This window comes from Penicillium cataractarum (assembly GCF_028827025.1).
Source record: "Penicillium cataractarum strain IBT 29864 chromosome Unknown utg000010l, whole genome shotgun sequence".
NCBI lineage: Eukaryota > Fungi > Ascomycota > Eurotiomycetes > Eurotiales > Aspergillaceae > Penicillium > Penicillium cataractarum.
Genome location: NW_026622746.1, coordinates 849,697 through 869,169, shown reverse-complemented (window position 1 = coordinate 869,169; position 19,473 = coordinate 849,697). Strand labels below are relative to the sequence as shown.

At 49.5% G+C, this 19,473-nt stretch overlaps 8 protein-coding genes across 8 annotated transcripts; 4 read left to right on the top strand and 4 right to left on the bottom strand.

Annotated features, from left to right (window-relative positions):
• Positions 1-232: 232 nt before the first annotated feature.
• Positions 233-556, bottom strand: N7496_012444 (uncharacterized protein; the record flags this gene model as incomplete). The annotated part of the gene is made up of 1 exon (XM_056705357.1): positions 233-556. One exon carries the CDS (start codon positions 554-556, stop codon positions 233-235), a length of 324 nt encoding a protein of 107 aa, XP_056549255.1.
• Positions 557-1,541: 985 nt separating this feature from the next.
• Positions 1,542-2,699, top strand: N7496_012443 (uncharacterized protein; the record flags this gene model as incomplete). Its single annotated transcript, XM_056705356.1, has 3 exons — positions 1,542-1,726; positions 1,780-1,896; positions 2,072-2,699. The coding sequence occupies 3 exons, from the start codon at positions 1,542-1,544 to the stop codon at positions 2,697-2,699; spliced, it is 930 nt and encodes a 309-aa protein (XP_056549254.1).
• Positions 2,700-3,101: 402 nt separating this feature from the next.
• Positions 3,102-5,754, bottom strand: N7496_012442 (uncharacterized protein; the record flags this gene model as incomplete). Its single annotated transcript, XM_056705355.1, has 3 exons — positions 3,102-4,029; positions 4,085-5,218; positions 5,291-5,754. 3 exons carry the CDS (start codon positions 5,752-5,754, stop codon positions 3,102-3,104), a joined length of 2,526 nt encoding a protein of 841 aa, XP_056549253.1.
• A 793-nt stretch (positions 5,755-6,547) lies between these two features.
• N7496_012441 (URC4/urg3 family protein) lies at positions 6,548-8,019 on the top strand (the record flags this gene model as incomplete). The annotated part of the gene is made up of 4 exons (XM_056705354.1): positions 6,548-6,700; positions 6,757-7,084; positions 7,146-7,319; positions 7,373-8,019. The coding sequence occupies 4 exons, from the start codon at positions 6,548-6,550 to the stop codon at positions 8,017-8,019; spliced, it is 1,302 nt and encodes a 433-aa protein (XP_056549252.1).
• A 109-nt stretch (positions 8,020-8,128) lies between these two features.
• Positions 8,129-9,789, bottom strand: N7496_012440 (aldehyde dehydrogenase; the record flags this gene model as incomplete). The annotated part of the gene is made up of 3 exons (XM_056705353.1): positions 8,129-9,584; positions 9,634-9,690; positions 9,725-9,789. The coding sequence occupies 3 exons, from the start codon at positions 9,787-9,789 to the stop codon at positions 8,129-8,131; spliced, it is 1,578 nt and encodes a 525-aa protein (XP_056549251.1).
• An 855-nt stretch (positions 9,790-10,644) lies between these two features.
• N7496_012439 (uncharacterized protein) lies at positions 10,645-11,341 on the top strand (the record flags this gene model as incomplete). The annotated part of the gene is made up of 2 exons (XM_056705352.1): positions 10,645-11,121; positions 11,183-11,341. The coding sequence occupies 2 exons, from the start codon at positions 10,645-10,647 to the stop codon at positions 11,339-11,341; spliced, it is 636 nt and encodes a 211-aa protein (XP_056549250.1).
• Positions 11,342-14,295: 2,954 nt separating this feature from the next.
• N7496_012438 (LEA domain protein) lies at positions 14,296-17,759 on the top strand (the record flags this gene model as incomplete). Its single annotated transcript, XM_056705351.1, has 2 exons — positions 14,296-17,175; positions 17,235-17,759. 2 exons carry the CDS (start codon positions 14,296-14,298, stop codon positions 17,757-17,759), a joined length of 3,405 nt encoding a protein of 1,134 aa, XP_056549249.1.
• Positions 17,760-18,245: 486 nt separating this feature from the next.
• N7496_012437 (uncharacterized protein) lies at positions 18,246-19,222 on the bottom strand (the record flags this gene model as incomplete). The annotated part of the gene is made up of 2 exons (XM_056705350.1): positions 18,246-18,779; positions 19,001-19,222. Coding segments are annotated over 2 exons (756 nt in total), but the record flags the coding sequence as incomplete, so codon positions are not given.
• Between the last annotated feature and the right edge of the window lie 251 nt (positions 19,223-19,473).

The following is a 19,473-nucleotide window of genomic DNA, read 5'->3' as shown; positions in this document are numbered from 1 at the left end:
CGATAATCTCTTCAATGCACTTGATCCGTCCGCATATCCACCCAAATGAATCTTCACTTTTGTGCGCTTCATGATAATTCACATCCACCAGTGATGCAGCAGCGCATAACGGCGTGTACCCGTTTTGATCCCTCTCACTTAATGTCGCCGGTGCGAGCTGACTGGCTAGCAGACACCGCGCCGCCTCGACGTTCCCAAAGCAGCATGCTACATTCAGCACGGAAAAGTTTCGCTAGTAGCTAGGTGTGTTTCCCGCCGAGGCGATGTCATATTGCTCGAGGAGGAGTTGCCAAGTTTCGGTGTTGCCATACGCAGCAGCCACCCAAAATGGATCGTGAAACCAGGGGTGGCCAGCCTCGCTCGGAGCAATGACTGTCGCCCCCGAGTATGCAGAGATATACTGCTGCAGTCTAGTTGTGTCGTTTTGTCTGATGATTTTGATCAGCAGGGATTTCTCCTGCGTCTCGTAGAGAGGAGCGCCGTCGTCGTCGAGTAGAGGCGAACGTGGTTCATTGGGCAAGCGGTCGAGACGATATTGGAAATCTCTGTACGCCATGATTGGCTTTGTTTTATGTAATCATGAGTCGGTTGCAGGGTGCTATGTTGGGCATCAAGGTGCTATGAACGACGGTAATGGAAGCTTTGGGGGAAGAGGAGTGTAATACTGACCAGGAACCCGAGGTTGTGTATCTTGAGCGAGAGCGGCGCGACGAGAGGTCGATACGGATGTTTTCGTAGAGCCGTGACTGTGAGCAGGAGTTTCCAGAGCCAAGTCTCAAAGGGAGTATTGAGTATCCAAGATCCAAGAGTAATGGCAGGAGCTGTGAGCAAACTTGGTGCCTGAGGGTTCAAAAGTCCAGCTTCTCCTTCCCCGAACTGCTTCAAATTCTTTCCTCTCCTCCTTCTCTCCTCCACAACTCAGACTCTTATTCATCTCTCTCCCCCTCAATCAACCAGACTCCAGCACTCCTCCATCTCCAAAGTTACAATCCCCAGCACCACAGGGATTATTTCTCATCTCCACTCAACTTCCCAACTCTTCCACTTTCATAACTCATACTCTGCTTCGTCTCTACCTACCTCCATCAACCATACTCCAACACCCTTCCATCCATCAGATTCTTAACTGTGAGATCCTCATTATTATTTTTCATCTCCCTTCACCTCCTCAACTCAGACTTTGAAACCATTCAGGATTCTGATACCCGGAGCTGATTGAGTTGATTTTGTCTCTACACACCTCCATCACTCGGATTCTGATTCATCTCTACCAACCTTCATCAATCAGACTCTGAAAATATTCCACCCTCCAGAATTACGACTCCCAGCGCCGTGTGGATTCTTTTCATCTCCACCTACCCTTGCAGCCCACTCTTATTCATCTCTTTCCCCCTCCATCACTCAGACTCTGGCAACCACCCGCAATTCTGATTCTCAGCACCACTCGAGTTGATTTCGTCTCCACCTACCTCCACAGCTTAGACTGTGCTACCCTTCTGAATTACGATACCCTGTCCTACTCTTGAACGAGTCAATCAACCATGGCCCCGAAATCCGTTTCCTGCGGCCTGTGTGGCGCTGCATTCTCCCGGCCCTATTTCATTTCGATTAACAAGGACGCCGAGAAGGGCCCAGGTCTTGGCCAACCGAGGGTCGAGGACATGGAATGGCTGGGTAATGCCCGCATTCTTTATCGCAGCACAGAGTTCAGCAGAACATTCCGAAGGTTCGTTTGACTCGGCACATTATCTGGCATATTAACTAACCAACTCGGTACAGAGCGAACTTGTCATCAATTGCTACTCAGCGCAACGATGGGAAATTCCAAGTGACGGGCAATCTTCCATACGATGAATTCGAGAACACCGATCCGGATGGTTTGAAAGTTTTCCAAACGTACGTTCAATCTGAGTGACCTCAATAACGATAGCGCTAACCACAATGTAACCAGATATGCGGGTCGGCTGTTGTTCTCGATCCCACTCCACGAATCTTGCAGTCACTTGCTGGCAAGATTCTTTGATTACTCAGTGGGTATCACTCCAAGCAATTACCTTGGAGTGATCTTCAGAACCCTGCGGAGCTACCACGACGAAAAGTTCCGAATGTACCAGGGAAAGATCGAGTATGGACAGATTGCAAGCCAGCACCACCAATCCTGGTTCCTAACGGTTTGCACCAAGGCCTTTGCCTACAACCCGTTGGTTGCGTCTCCGGAATTACAGCAATACTACGAAAACCTGCCGGAAGTCAAACGGAACCGAGATGAAAGAGAGGGTTGCAAAGCCAGATACCTGGCTGCAAGGGACCCGTTTGGCAATCTTCCAGCCGAAATCCTCACCATGATCCTCGTACAACTTCCACTGCAATCAATCGGGCAGCTTCGACTTGCCAGCGCTGTCATTGTAGATCTGCAGCTATCTGGTAGCTTTTGGAAGAAAAAGCTCAAGTTCGACATGCCTTGGCTTTGGGATTTCCCCTATCAAACAGTCGAGCGATCTTCCAAGAGACCAGATTGGCTGCAGATCTACAATGACATTCAATCTGGAAGTGAGGGGAATGGGAAGAGACCCTTTCTCAGTTTGGCCAACCGCCGTCGAATCTGGAGAATCTGTGAGCAGATTGAACCTCGACTTGCCCAGTTCCAGATGGAAAGAGACATGGTTGACCGAAAGGAGAAATGGGTCTCGGAGGAATGAGGGTGGAAGAAGAGGCGCGAATTCGTGGTAGCGATGATTCTTCTGTGGCGGTTTCTTTCTGCGGCGGTTGTTTCTCTTTGGCGGTTGTGTTTCTTTGGCGGTGCTTTTTCTATGACGGATATGACGGTGATTTTTCTACGGCGTTGGCCTTTCTATGGCGATGATCTAATCTAATCTTAATACGATAGTTCGATTAAACGTGGCGTTTTTCATTCAAGCTACAGATACTTTCTCTAATGATATCTTGTTAGATCTGCCCTAGAAGATTTATCATACACTTCCAGGCAATGGGCACAAAGGCATTGGTTCCTCATATGGCTTGCACTAGGGTATCCTAATAGCTCCGTTTCAATTTGAAGACTCTCAGCCTGGCCGGAGATCAAAAAATCATCAATTAGTTCCCTATGTATACGTCTGATCTATCTCGGGCCTGCTAACGCTGAAAGATGTAAAGCTGCAGTGACGACATTCTTGTCCAATGCCATCGCCGCTCGGCTTCCTATCCAAATATTCCAGACTGATCTCTTCCGCATTGTCACTCCCAACCAACGGAGTGACTGAAGTTGATGATGTAGAATGTGATATCGAGGAGGTCTGCTCTCCAGTCTCGCCCCATATAACCGGCTTCAATGCTGCATCCACATCATCTGCAGGTGGATGACAAGCTGCACTGATAGCCATACTGCAACTGCCAGCAAGGGGTATGAAAGAGCGGAAGGGCCTAAGTGCCATACCCAATAATACGAGGATCATCAATCCACCCACGATGATAGCGAATATGAAGGCCACAGGCGACCAGCCACACGCATTCACATCGTACTGGGACTCATGCTCCATACTCGAATTGTACATGACAACTCGAACATAGAAAATGCTCTGCGAGACCAACCAGTGTAGAACCGTATACGCTAGCATAAGCGGTAAACTGTATCGGTAGGGAAGACTCAAGAAGTAGAATGATCGTTGAGCACCACGGCGATCGGAAGATACTCGGAGGCCTTTCTTGGGAGATGTGGGAAGGATCTCTGGGATTGAAGCTCCACGACGACCGCGCACTGCGTAGCTGTCATACTCCGAAGCCATGATCATGGTTGTAAGGATGGAATTGTAGAAATAGTAGGAGAGTGAAATGAGAAGTTGGGGCAAATTGGCTAATAGCACGTTTCCGAGTATCGAGGACTGAACGCGGTAGATTATTGTGTATGGGGTTGCGGAGCCGAGGCCGTATCGCCAGAGAGTTGACATGCTGGTTCCGCCCATTGAGGCGAGTCGGGTATCTTGGAGGCCTCGGTGGAGGAGGATTGCTGCGACGCTGAGGCATCCAAAGGATCTATTATGGAATTAGCATACTCGGCGATGATGATGTTTTTTTCGAGTTCGCTTACAGTACGAACGTGGCTAGCCACTGCTCCATGGCTCCGGCTTCCCACCATCTCCTCTTGGCCCCAGACAGCTTTTGTTGAGATACGGCCACATAGCTATGGTGATTCTTGGTGCCTCGCAGGGAGCGATGAGGCCTCGTCCACTCGGCTTTCGGTGTTAATCCTTTCCCCTTCGTGAGTGGATCGGGGTTAGACAGGAACGAGGCGATAGCGTCTCCGACTGTAAGAAGTCGACGCACGCGTTCTTGTCGTGCGAGAAACAGAATGCACGCCACCTTGATGGCAGTGCAGATGATGACCACGAGTGAGAACGACGGCACAAAGAGTAGCTGGCAGTGCTGTTCTGTCTCGGCGCTAACACATCCTGCAACTGTGAAGCGACCTGAGAAGATGTCCATCGAGCCCCCAGCCGGGTCCATGTCTTCTTCAATTCGACCTTCGAAGCATTGAGATCCCGTATTCTGGAAGGTGACTTCTTCGGCCCATGTCTTATTTTCCCAATCGGATATGTCCAAATACTTCTGGAACAACTGTGCTGTCGGGGGAACATCAAGCCATGCAATATTTTGCAAATGGTCCAGGTCCTCGCATTCTGCGGTAGACGGGAAAGGGCACTCTTTATTTGATTTCTCTGTGTAGGTAGTACTCCCATTATCGGTAGGAAAAGTGATGGACCATTTCGGTCCTTCCCAGCGAGTATCGGCGACCTGCCAGTTCGGCATTTGGCTTTGTATAAGACTCTTTAAACACGATGTTGTGTAGTTCCATGAACACATCCACAGAATCGGGCTGTCCGCTGCGATGAGATCATATGAGGCGGGGGAATTCCCTTGTCCCGTGAACTTGATGGGGTATTGCATGTCCCATGTAAGATTGTTCGACAAGACCACGACTGTTTGTTCGCCTGTCAGAAAGTCGACGGCGAACTTGTTCACACATTGCTCCGTAGTGAGTACTTGAAAGTCTCCTTTTGCCACTGCTGAGTTGAATTTGGAGAGGGATGTATTCACGTGGGACTCGATGCATTGCGTTGCTACTTTTGTAGAGTCCAAGGGATTGGAGCCATTGTAGTCAGCCGGTGCAATGAAGACGTCGTATCCATTCGAGCTTTCTGCATTTAGCACGACGGAGTTATAGCTGTGGACAAACGTCAAAATTTAGACTTTGAAGCTTGCGAGTCCGATATGATCGGTGTGGGTTGCAACTCACAATGCATGAATAGGAATAGTCGACAACATCAGAATAGCCCATATAGCTTTTCTCTTCCGCCCCAAAGCCCGAATATTTCGAACACTGGGAACGCCGATATCAAGCCAGGAGCCTCGTGCATGCGCCCCATCCACATCTTCCCTCGTTGGCGCAGCCAAGAATTGTGCACAGTAATTGCTGCTACCAAGGATGACCGTCCCCAGTGCGTTGATCAGCAAGTGAAGGCCAGTTGACCAGTTCTTAGTCTTCGAGCATCTACCCTCGTAGAGTAGAACAGTGACAAAGCCACTGCTTTTATTTTGGGAATAACCGCGAGCGAACGCGATCACAGCCAAAATGGTGTTTATCGCTAACGCGATGCAGGCCGCCGTCGCGCAGAGCTGTATCCCCTCGAAGGCCTTGACTCTCTGGAATATGGACTTCCGGGCCTTGGATTCCCCATCCGTGTCGCTATTCCCGACCATCTCCGGTATACGGGGACAGTAGCATATCCCACGGGGGGTGAGCAGGAGATAAATCGGTGTGGTTCATTTATTTATCGACTATCACTTTCTTGACTAGTCTTCGCCCCCATTCTCTGTCTTGGCAATTTTGCATCGCCCGTAGGTCGAGGGTCGATCCTTGTTTCAAGTTTGGCGGTCTGGGAGGGTATGTTAAGCGCTGCTGGAGCACGTTTGATTCGTCTGTCCTGTTCAGCATTTTGAACGCTGAGAAATGGGGTTTTCGGCTGCACAGTAGCCTGCTTCTTCAAGGGATTTCCATCACCACCGAGTTCAGTGACCGAATGAGGAAAAAGCATAATCGGCGAACTCGGGATCAGAGTCTTGAAATTATAAAATTGTCTCCACCATTAACCTCAAGAAGATTTGTGACGAAACGAGGGAAATTGTTTCTCATGATGAATCGGGTGCGGTCACTGGTCTGACATGCCAAGCGCGATGAAGGCGAGTAGACTAGCCATGAGAGGGCTTATGATATCGCAACCCATGCACAATGAGACAATAAGGGTCCGATTAGGATGAAATGTACGAGGCGGAAAGCTCCGGTGTCTTTGGGTATGAAGGGGTTTGACGTATCGCATGTAACATGATAACCTGATAAGCGCCAGCTTCGTGCGGGGTGTGCATGGAGAGGGGTAACTTTGTACAACCTCCAAGATAAAAGCCTCCTTACTTGAGGAGCAACTCACCCTCAAATCACAACACTTTCTCTCAATCCAGGCAGAATACAAGAGTCCCCCAGCTACACTCGATCACAATGGCCGACATTGAGTATCTAAAGGGCCTCGAGGCGGTGCGTGAGAGAGCCCACCTGGTCCTGGGAGCGGCTGAGAGAAACGAACTCTCCCACTTTGATTATGATCCTTCCAAGATGTCTGAAGTGGCGGACTTTGTTGCTGGTGTGATTACAGTATGCCCCTTGAGCTAAATCCTCTACGATTGACCCGTCACTAACGAAGCCGACAGCGAGACTTTGGCCCGGATCGATACGACCAGATTCCCCCGCACGGAAGGTGGCAACACTTTGATGTTGGCGGTGTTGCTCGGGTGGACGAGTTGATCAAAAAATGGAAACTCAAGGGGTTGAACAAGCTCGAGACTACGCGTCGGCTGATAGATCTCTTCTTTGTGGCGGTTCTGCTGGATGCTGGGGCAGGAGATGTCTGGAAATTCGCTGAGCCTAATACCGATAACGCATATGGCAGAAGTGAGGGCATTGCTGTTGCATCGCTGTACATGTTCAAATGTGGGGCGTTCTCGAGCAACCGGGGGAACGACGTTGAATTGGTCGATGGTTAGTCACTACAATCACCTTGGGGCTATGACAAGTAGCATGCACTCGTTGACACAAACAGGACACGCTTTGATGGCTCTTGATGTTGCAAGCTTCGAGAAGCATTTTCAAATCACAGAGAAGAACCCCCTTGTCGGAGCTGCCTCCCGCGTCAATCTGTTAAAGAGCGTGGGTAATTCCCTTCTTAGTCTCCCCGGATTCTTCGGAGACAATGGTCGACCAGGGAATCTCGTTGGTATGTAAAATCGCCATATCTTTCGCTAAATCCTATTGACACCTTCACTGCAGACTACTTGGTAGATCAGGCAGGCGGATCAAAGGAATTGGACTTCACCACACTCTGGACTATCTTGCAAGGAACACTACTCCCAGCCTGGCCCAGAAACCGCACTAGGATTGGAGAAATTCCCATCGGCGATGCGTGGCCTCTGAAAATCCTATCAAAGCTGAACGCTGAAAAGGAGAGTGAAAAGGTGTATCGAACGCTACACATTGCACCTTTCCACAAGTTGACGCAATGGCTCGCCTACTCACTCACGGTACCTTTCATGCGTGTCCTCGATATGCAGTGGAAGAATTTGGAAAAGGGAACGGGTCTCCCGGAGTATCGCAACGGAGGTTTGTTTGTTGACCTGGGTGTTCTCAAGCTCAAGGAAGAGGCCTTAAAGGCTGGATTGGCTGCGTCACAAAAGGAGCTTCCTAGTTATGAGGCTACCAGCGATGTGATAGTGGAGTGGCGAGCATTGACTGTGGCTCTGCTTGACAAGCTTCATGAGCTTATCGGGGCTCATTTTGCCAGTCAAGGGGTCAAGCTGAGCATGCCACAGATGCTGGAGGCTGGGTCTTGGAAGGCAGGTCGAGAGCTGGCCGCGAAGTTCAGACCCGAGACTAAGTCGAGTCCTATACTGATAGAAGGGGATGGCACTCTATTCTAGCTCTATTATGGTCGGGCTTCTATGAAAACTTATACACTTAAAAAAATAATTAACTAGTGCGGTTTTTCTGGATGATGTTGTTTTTCTATTTGATGAGATATTCTTCGCTTCAGCCATATCTAACGTCTTTGGCTTCTTCTCCAAACCAGTCATCTGTAGCAAGAGATTCCTCAGTGGAGGCAAAATTGAGGATGGTACTCCTGGTCGTTGTGTAGGCATGATATGCGTCAACTCCATTCTCACTTCCAACACCGCTCGCAGCTTTGACGCCTCCCCAAGGACTACTAGGATCGTTCCGATGATGGGTGTTTACCCAAACAATCCCAGCCTCGATCTGTTCAGACACTCGGAATGCCCTCGACAGATCCTTCGTCCAGATACTAGCTCCGAGTCCGAATTCAGTATCGTTCGCTAAATTCACAGCGTTCTCCTCGGTGTCGAAACCAATAACGACAATCACTGGTCCGAATGCTTCTTCTCGCCAGATTGGTGAGTCGGTAATACTCTCATTGCTTTCCGGAGGCACGAGAATTGTAGGTTCATAGAAGTACCCTTTCGAAAGATCAGATCCATCCAGGGCACTATTTCCCATCATTCTCCTGGCTCCGGTGAGAGCTACAGCCTTGCCTGCGGCGATGGACTTGTCGACAAGTCTCTCCACATGAGCAAGCTGCTTTCCAGATACGAGAGGGCCCATCACGGATTGGGGATTTTGCGGATTCCCAATTCTCCTCTTGATCGCCTCTACCTTGGCCACGAGCTTATCCAGGAGTTGACTCTCAATTCTCTTGTCCACAATGATCCTTGTGCTGGCGATGCACGTCTGTCCACTCGCGATAAAGCTTCCAAATGCAATGCCATTAACAGCAACGTCGATCTCTGCGTCGTTGAATACGACTAGAGGTGCTTTACCCCCAAGCTCTGCAGTATATTTGGCCAGGTTGCCGCCCACGACTGTTCCAATCGCTTTGCCTGCGTATGTCCCCCCAGTAACATCTACCTTTCTGACCAGATGGTGAGAAACCAGAGCCATGCCCGTTGTTGCGCCAAATCCGGGCAAGACACTGAATACACCGGCTGGAATCCCAGCCTCGGCGAGAATTTTCCCTAGCATCAGCGATGTCAGGGGTGTCAACTCGCTTGGCTTGAGGATAACACTATTCCCAGCTGCAAGTGCAGGAGCCACTTTCTTCACCGCAATAAGCAGCGGGTGGTTGAAGGGGGTAATCTGCACCACCACTCCTAGTGGAACCCTGTCGACGAAGTTGTGCAGTTTTCCACTGGTAGGAAGAACGGATCGCTCTTCAACTCGAAGTAAGGAGGCGTAGTATTTGAACCATTTCACTAGCGAGGGAACCTGGGCTTGCATTTCCTTGATCACTCTCCCCGTTTGCTTCGACTCCAGTGCTATGAGCTTAGGCAAGGCATCCGATAGCAGGGATGCACAATTTTCGAGAACATCGGCGCGGTGGTGACGGCTTGCTCGAGACCAAATGCCAGATTTGAATGCGGCGTGGGCGGCCGCGACTGTGGAATCGACGTCTTCTTTGGATGCAGTATGGCAGCTTCGTATGATTAGATTGGAGTTGATAAATCGGTTGAATTCGCACTTACAATGCGAATATCTCTCCTGTTGCTGGATCTTCGATGCCAATCCTGTCGACGTTTAGACTATGAAGCGATAGATCGCGTTAGGAACAGTTACCGTTCGTCTCCACCGACCTTCTCTTCGCCAGCGGCCCAGAGGAGGTATATTTCCAGCTCAGCCATCGGGATTTCCGAAGACCTGAAGACACGCTGCTCCGGTAAGGGACTCGTTGAAATGGGTGAAGAAGTATGAGGGGAATGAGGGGAAATCACCAGGACAGCTCCTCGCCTGCAACGTCGGGCTTATCTCTGGGCGGGGGAGGCGGGGTTACAGTCTCAACAGCACTTGAAGCTCGATTAGATAAGGAGCTCGTGCCTGGCTAGCATTACGATTCTGTGGCATCATTAGGGCTCTATCTGGCTTTATAGCTGTCCCATGTACTAACTGGCGCCAGATAAAGTGAGTCTTACCCTAATCAACTATAGGTTCAGCAAGGGGCGAGATGACCGATCGCTACTAACAAAGCCCATTCTAGAGCCACTTATTTTCTCTCCATCGCCAAGAAGAGTATACCTTCAACTCCCTATCTTAGTAGGTTAGAGTTCATGGCCCATGTTCAGTTTATCTAGAAAAACGATTCTCGGATTACTTTGTTGTTGACTTCCCGAGCTGCCTGATTATTGACCTTCACAATAAGACCGTTACAACAAGAACCAATCAACAGATAATCTGTCTCAAGTATTCAGTTTAGCTAGCCAACTTTGCCTTGTATCACAACAGTCAATCACCGATAACGGACTCCATTTAATCGAGTATGAATTTCTGGCCAATTCCAGGTTATTATGATAAATATATATCTGTAAATGCGATCATGCCTTTCGTTGCTAGACGACTCAGTTCTGGTTAGTATACCCGTTTCACAATCGACATCACATGCAATGTTAGGTAGTACAACAGCCTTAGGTGGTTACACAAATCTCTAGGTAGACTCCAGGTAGAAGAGAATGTACACATCTCTTGTGTGACAAAAGCTGGCAATGTTGGGGTACCCCGCAGTGGAGAGGCTCCGCCCTGGGCCCATTACGTCAATTGCATCAATTCAAGATCGCGCCTTGAACCTGGGATTACTTCTTCCTCCTACAACATCTCTAAATCTGCCGTCTATGACACTCCGAACCGTCCATCTCATTGCATCTCGTAATGCCGAAGCTCAACGGGCGCATTTTGCGATCTTTGTTCCTGCCGATGGGGCAGAGCAAGGAACCTTAATCGAAGCCGTGGGCGCACCGATGGCTGGCTATATGCTGGAATTCAAACGAAATTATTCTCCTTCTAACGATTCTATCGAAAATTACGAAATCATTCCGATCGGGGAAATTGACTCTGCCAATATCGTTGACGACGATTCAGGCATTAAGAGTGCTGATGCGGATCCAAGGGGTGATATTGAAATCGTGGCTTCTCAAATTCCAACGCCTGGAATTAGTGAAAATTTCTTGGCCCCGGTCAACGATGTCAGTAATCAAGTGTTTTGTTGTGATATGATATTATGCTAATTTACGATGTGAGGTGTAGACGACCAACAGACGAGATCAAGAGTGGACGATGGAGTATATTCGCCACCTTGTGAGTAAACGCCTTATCGGGTCTCAGGCCATTCAGATCGTGCATTCGAAGCGGGATCCACCTACCCATGGCCTAGACTTCCAGCCTAGTTTGCGACGCTCGGGATAATACCAGTGTTGGAAAGATACATGAAGATGACCAGGGACTCTAGCGGGAGACAATCACCCGCTGATGGAGCTATGCATGTTTGCGGTTGCAAACCCTCATGATTGAGTGGTGTCATTGGTGCCTTAGATGGCGTTCGTCAGCTTACCGAAGCCTATTAATTACTTGTTTTATTGTTTGTACGGCTGGTTGCTTTCGAATAATCCCCCAGCGTCATACTTGATGTTCTTAGGCAACGCTGTCAGGCATGGAAGATGCCGATGAAGTCCAGGGTGTAGAATTGACATAGAGCTATGGCATCTGTAAAGTACCTAAACTATCTTCAGCTATGCAGGCGAACTAAAAAGTAGGTAAACAGGTGTGATCGACCTTCTATATAACCAATCCATCACCGACATAGCTTGTCAACATCGATCTTACACAACACCAGGGTAGTATGATGTTTTATCAATGGAATGTACAGGTCTATTCTTTTCTCTATCGATTTGCAACTTTTTTGCGTCCGGCTTGGTAAAAAAAGAGACCATGATCCCTTTGGCCATTGTCTTAGTATTTAATTAGCCCAACTGGACTAGACTCTTGAAAACGCGAATAGGACTTAATTACTACTCAACAAGGAAATACGCATTGCAGACACGTGGTGATATTCACTATATAATATTAACTGCTAGCCATAAGCAAGATTTCCTATGAGTAACTGTTATTAGAAAGACCAGTCTCGAATTTGCTATATACCGGTAGAGGGAAAATCGTCTCCACACTTTTGTACAATATTAAGAAATTCGCCCCAATTTCTAAATCCAGAAGGACCTCAGAACACTCCACGCACGGCCCAAGAAAACTTGATTTGCATGCCATTGATGCTAGTGCTAAACCCTGATTTGGCGGCTGTCGGGGATTTTCCAGGCGGGTCAGTCCACGCGGCGTAACTAACGGTCGCGGATCAAACGTCATTCAACGACTCCGAAAATTAGGGTGACACCGACGATAAAATAACAACCTTATAACCCCCCTATAAAGTTAAAGCAATTATCGCACCAGGCAGCCAGGTATACAGAAAATAATCTTTGAAGCTGAAACACCAAATATCACCGCGCTGCCTTGAATTCGCCTCCATGATATCAGTTGTTGCCCGCCATGAAGTGTGTGGCTGACGGCTCCACTCAAATAGATTAAAAATGATGAATCGTTCCGATCGATCATGATCTCATCCGGCCGAGACTCCGGTGGCTTGGGGTGCTCGACCCTCACATCGACCACTCGTATCGCTGCGGACAGGGGGTCCCCTGGTCCATGCGATATGATTGACATGTTTTGGTCTACGAACAAGGAATTAAGATATCAAAGGTAGTACTATAACTTGTTTATGGACACCCGTTGTCAGCGCTTAGTTAGGGTAGCGAAATTGAGGTACCATGGAAGGAGAATAATTGTGTTGTTCTTTCTAAACCATTAATCCAGATATGTCTACAAAAGCCCTCGAGCAAACAAAATAGAAGTACTTGCTGCAGAGTAGTCAGCTGTTGTCATAGTGTATAGTTGCACTGTCCAACAGCTACCGTCTCTAAATAGTAATATCTGATGTAATGATGATCGGTCAATATCAGCTCTGGCGTGATACTGGCTAATTCCAACCTGCATAGTCGACGTCGAGGCTTGTAAGCGAACCAGACATTATTCTGGTCATGAGCCACAATACAGGCACATTGACAGGGGGTGACAGCGTGAAACAGTGGATGGGAGGCAAATCAAGGCGGATAATGGAGTCGAAGGTGCCCATCTACCCAAATAGCACTCTGATTCGCTCATGGTTGCTTTATCCAAATGGCGAGACTTGCATACTTCCATGGCTCGTAATATGCCAGTAACCAGTCAGCCACAGTTATGATGAATTCTCCGCCTGTCACTTCTTGATACAGCGAGACATTGTTCTGTACACATCGAGGTATTGTCCAGACACCTGTCAGGAAAAATGATATTCAGGGAATCAACATCATAGTCGTAGCTTCATGGTGTGAAATAGCCATTAAATCCCAGTTATCATCCACATTGCAGCTACAATTTAAAAGCTAAGATAAGATCCCAGTTCAAAAAGCCCCCAGTTTGAAGCCCCAGAAAAAAAGATGTTACACTTGGTCCCATTCCGCGTCATGCTATACCCTATTCTACCACGTTGTGCTCCACATACCCCCATCCTGCCATACTCCCGATCCAGCCACAATCTGGAGATAAAAGCTCCTATTTGCGGTACGCCCTTGTCAGACACAAGGATCGACCAACTTTAGGCGCAATTCCATTGATCAGATCCGCTGTCAGCCCCGCTATGATGATGCCAGCGATGATACTACCGGCCGCCCTGTGGCTCTGTGGCTCTCTGTCTCCCCGCTTCTCTTTCCTACAGTAACTAGCTGCTCCCTGCACCGTGGACTCTGCAGAAGACTTTAGCTCGGTTCGACCGCTTTGCTAACAGGGATTGGAGGAGGGCGAGATTCTGGCGATGATATCAATGGCCCATGACGTAGTTGGCTCGAACATGGTGGTACCTGATGTGAGGGCGTCTATATAGATTTCTTGATGGTTTGTAGAAGCTCGATGATATCAGAATCCTTGAAATCATTATAAGACAACCTTCTTCTCGTGATACTTGGAGACTTCTTTTTTATTTCCTAAGAACACCCATAATTCTGCATTAGCCTCAAACCTTACCTATCTATCGGCTCTTGCTTTGTATTATATCCCTTTCAGCTATACTCTACCGAAACACTTCACGAAGCTTTACGACGTTACTGTACCGGACACTCAAGCAGTTATTTTTCTCTTCATCTATTTCCACGGCTTGATTATATCGTGAGTACTTTTAACGCCTCGCAAATGCTTGACTATTGCTAATCATATCTTGCTAACACAGCATTTTTGACCTAAATTTCTAAGCGTCTTCCTCCAATAAATCCCACACAATGTCTGCTGTTGCAAAAGCACCTCCCAAGATCGGATCTAAGACCGGCTCCCCCGCCAAGCTGCGCAAGGCCTCAGGTTCTAGCGCTGCCTCGAAGCCTGGCGTTCCAGAAACCCCAACCAAGTCTGTTAAGAAGACTCCCGCCAAGAAGCTCACACCGAAGGCTCCCGAGCCCATCCAAGACGAAGTCGACGATATCTCTGTTCCTGAAACCCCCTCGCCAAAGTCCAAGAAGAAGGCACCTTCGTCTGAACAACGCCGCCCTATCTCTCCCCCGGATGATGCCGTCTCTATGGCCTCTGGATCTGCCGCTCCGCTTGGAGGAGCTACCTCTGGTCTGAAGAAGAAGGCCAAGGATGCTGCTGGAAAGGCAAAAGATACTGCTTCGAAGGGTGCGGAGACTGTCTCCAACAATGTCCCACTTGACCTGTCTGCCTTGAAAGGCCTCTCCGTTGCCGATGGCGGTCAGATTCTCGGACAGGATGGTACCCCTCTCGGCAAGGTCGTTGAGGGTGACCCCGAGGACCTGGTTGGCCAAACTGTCGGTGACGATGGCGAGATTGTCGACGAGGATGGTGACCTGATTGGCCGCGTGGATATTCTCCACGACGTTGCTGACCAGGCCAATGGCATCCCCGAGGAGGCCGAGTCCAAGCTCGACGAGGCCAAGAACGTGGTCACCGACTTGGCTCAACTTGAAGGCTTTGCTGTGTCTGACGGCGGTGTGATCAAGAACTCTGCTGGTCAGGTCGTTGGCAAGATCGTCGAAGGTGACCCTGAGGACCTCATTGGATACACTCTCAACGATGATGGCGAGGTTGTTGATGATGAGGGTGACGCCATTGGTCGTGTTGAGCTACTCCCCATCGAAGAGCAGGAGAAGAATATCCAGGAGGCTGCTGGCGACATCACCGATCAGGTCAATGGAGTCACCGAAGAGGTTGATGATGACCTTGAAGAAGCCGCTGAAGATGCGGTTGATGAGGCCGAAGATGATGTCGACGACGCTGTAGACGATGCTGGGGATGCAGTCGATGAAGCGAAGGCTGCCGCTCCTGATGTCGGCGAGGCTAAGGGCTCTGCCGAGGATGATCTTGACGACGCCGTCGATAAGGCCGAAGGGGGCGTCGACGAAGCCGGTGATGCCGTTGACGAGGCCGGCGACGCTGTGCCTGATGTGGATGAGGCTAAGGATACCGCCGAGGGCGCCGTTGATGATGCACAAGATGCTGCTGAAGATGCCGCCGCGGAGACTGAGGAGGCTGGGCTTCGCATTCCCGACCTCGACACTCTCGAAGGCCTTACCTGCAACAAGCGCGGTTATGTCATCGATCAAGCCACCGGCAAACCCGTTGGTGAGCTCATCGAAGGTGATCCTAAAAAGATTTCCCGACTGAAGGCTACCCTCGACGACCAGGGTCAGTTCTGGGACAACCGCGGAAACGTCATCGGCAAAGTCAAGGCTCTCCCCATTGAAGACGACAAAGACGAGGAAGGACCCTTCGCCGGTCTTGAGGGTCTCGTCGTCGGCCAGGACGGCTGGATCGAAGATGAGAACCAAACTCGTGTTGGCAAGCTTGTTGAAGGCGACGCCAAGAAGCTACTTGGCCGTGGTGTCGACGAGGACGGCGAAATCCTCGATCGCCATGGCAGCGTGATTGGCCGTGCTGAGCGCTATGATGAACCTGAGCCTGAAGAAGAGGCTGCTCCCGATGTTTCTGTCCTGAACGGCATGCACTGCAACAAGGCTGGTTACGTGATTGGCCCTGAAGGCTTCCCCATTGCTCGCGTCGTTGAGGGTAACCCTAAGGAGCTTGCCGGCAAGAAGATCGAGGATGGCGAGATCTATGATGGCAAGCAGGTCATTGGTCGCGTCGAGCTCATCCCCGAAGAGGAGCTTGAGAGCAAGCCTGAAGGACCCTTCGCCGGTATGGAAAGCCTGGTTGTGACCAAGGATGGCTTTGTTGAAGATGAGGATGGTGTCATCGTGGGCAAGCTAATCGAGGGCGACGCCAGGAAGCTTCGCGGCCGCTGCGTCGACGAGGATGGTGAGATTACCGACAAGTACGGCAACGTCAAGGGTCGTGCTGAGCCTTATGAGCCGCCAGAGGAGGAGGCCCCTCAAGAGGTCGATCTCTCCATCCTCGAAGGCAAGGTCGTCAACAAGACCGGCAAGGTCGTGGATCCTGCCACGGGTGCTGTCTTCGGTCGAGTCGTCGAAGGCGACAAGCGTCTTGCTGGTCGCAAAGTTGACGGCAAAGGCCAGATCTGGGGCGATGATGGCAAGATCATTGGTCGCGCTGAGCTGATTCCCGGAGCCGAGCAGGAGAAGGCTGAAGGACCATTCTACGGCTTCGACAACGCGGTAGTCGGCAAAGACGGTCTTGTCTTCTCTGGTGACCGAATCATCGGACGTCTCATCGAGGGCGATGCCAAGCGCCTCTCGGGTCGCAAGGTCGATGAAGACGGTGACGTTGCAGACAAGAACGGTAACACCATTGGCAAAGCTGAGCGCTGGGAGCCTGAAGAGAAGAAGCGCGATGTCAATCCCATGTCAGGTCGAAAGGTCAACAAGGAGGGTGAGGTGCGCGATGCTGATGGTAACCTCATTGGCAAGTTGACTTCTGGTAACCTGGCCACTCTGGTCGGCAAGACAATCGACGACAATGGCTTCGTGATTGACAACGATGGCAACAAGCTTGGTGAATGCACCCTCTTGGAGAACATTCCCGAGGAGGAGGAGGTCGAAGAAGGACCTACTGCCGAAGAACAGGAGGCTCAGGCCAAGGCCGAGCAGGATCGCCAACTGGCCGAGAAAATGTGCCACATCCTGCGCCAGACTCTCGACCAGGTCAAGCCAGTCTGCAAGCAAATCACCGACGTAAGTTTAGACCCAAGAATCAAGGAAGAGGATTCGCATGACTAACATATCTTATACAGCGCCTTGAGCAGGCTGACCGCACTCCTAAGGACGAGCTTGATGAAGAGAAGCTTGTCAAGGATGTCAAGCCTTTGATTGAAGAAGGTGGCCGCATTCTGCAGGAGTGCAATGGCTCCATTCGTGCCCTCGATCCCGATGGTCGCATCGCTGCTACTGCCAAGGCTCGTGCCTCTACTCGCGATGCAACCCCGGAGGAATATCAGCTGGCCGATATGATCAAGGAGTTGACCGAGACCGTGGTGAAGACTATTGACAACGGCAAGAGACGTATCGCTGACATGCCCCACGCCAAGAAGAAGCTGAACCCTCTCTGGGCTCTGCTCTCTGAGCCTCTGTTCCAGATCATCGCTGCAGTTGGTCTCTTGTTGAACGGTGTTCTCAGCTTGGTTGGCCGTCTTCTCGATGGACTTGGCTTGGGTGGTCTTCTGAATGGTATCCTTGGTGGACTTGGACTGGACAAGTTGATCAACAGTCTTGGCCTGGGCGGTTTGACCGATGCCCTGGGGTTGGGCGGCAAGAAATAAGTTATAAGATGATTCTTCTGGATTTGATCTTATCAGCGTTATTGAGTTCTGTTCTCTCAAAACGATTCCTCCCTGTATTGTTTATAAGTCTGCTTCTGATTTGTATTTCTCCCTTGCTCTTGGATTCTGAAAATTCCTGCGACGCTTGTATTGTCTCGTGGTTGAGATACTTAATAATCATCGATTAAATTGAATTTCTCTTCTGTTAAATTGAGTCTGTAAATATCTTCTCATCGTAGAAGCTCAAAAGAAGTACTGACCCCTAATACAAGTCTACTGTATGTGTCCCATACTATTACGGTTCGTGCCCGGGCGCACTAACCAAACAAGCCAAAAGACCAAATATGCTAGAACATAGCGTTCTAGCATACCCGGGACCAATATAAGTAGCGCACAACGTTAGGCCTAGGGGGACGAGGCCTAGGTCCTAACACATACTCCTTCCCCTTAAAAGTAGTCGTTACTTACAATGTTCCATCCCATTCACTAGATCTCTTTTTTCATGAAGATCGTCTTCATATCCCAAGGCTTTCCATTCCGATCCACCACATCATAAAAATTCTGCACTGTCTTGAAAGGGATATAACCCCTGCGGAGGTACCATTCCTCAGTCGTGAACTGCCCATAAACGTCAGATTGAACAAAACGGTATTTCGATAGCTGGAATTCGCCTACCTTGGGAACACTTCCATATGTTGCGAGAGCAAATTCCTCCCTCATTTGGTCTTCACCCGGAATAACATCGAGCATAAGTGTCGTCGCAAGCAACGGCTCTCTAACAGCCATAGACTCCACCTCATCCATTGCCGCCCGGCCGATGCCTTTGCTCTGAGACGCTCCGGACACGAAAAACGTTTTAATCCAAAATAGGCCAGGAGCTGAGCTAGTGACGCCCACTTTCTCTACTCCTGGGTTTCGTGAGTCTAAAGATATGTGTCCGATAGGAACGAATTCTTTCTGGGTAGCCTCTCGAGATACCCCGTTGATCGATTCGGCTGTATCACACAGCTTTTCATTTCCCTAAAATCTAATATTAGTTCATTGCTCATAAATGTCGAGACTAAAAATAAAAGTTTTACATTTGGCCCATGATTCACATTGTTGACTTGTTCATCTGCGCCCTTTTCATCTAGAGGCAGGACCTTTCAGACAAACCATCAGTACCATATCCGAAATGCCACATGGTCGATACACGTGGGTCTATTTTCACCAATTCAAGTAAATGGACAGGGATAACTCACAATCCAATAAATGCACTTATATCCTTTCGTCTGCGACTCTCTCCATACACCCTCAACTTTGTCCTGGTCCCAACCGCACTCGTCTCGTTGCTTGATAAGCCACTGTCGGTGAGTCAAGGACTGCGGATCCCAAGGAATCAGGGTAACTTTGGTGTCCGTCGCCATAATTGATCCAGTCACCAGCGAGATCACAGTGCGGTGATTTTTCTTGTATGATCTTGACTGCTAGTCAAATTAAATAGAAAAAGGGGATTACGAGGCTCGGGGCGCCACTAAATCTTGCGTGATATTTATAGATACTTCGGCCACTTGTAATAGGGCGCCGCTTGTACTCAATAGGGCGTTCTACCGTTTGGTCTTCCGGATGCAACAGGAGGTCGGTCTGGGGCTTGACAAACGGTTATGCTGGCTCACAGTATGTACTGTGAAGGTGTAGCAGTTGTCTTGTCATTTATCTCGAACTTGAAGATAAA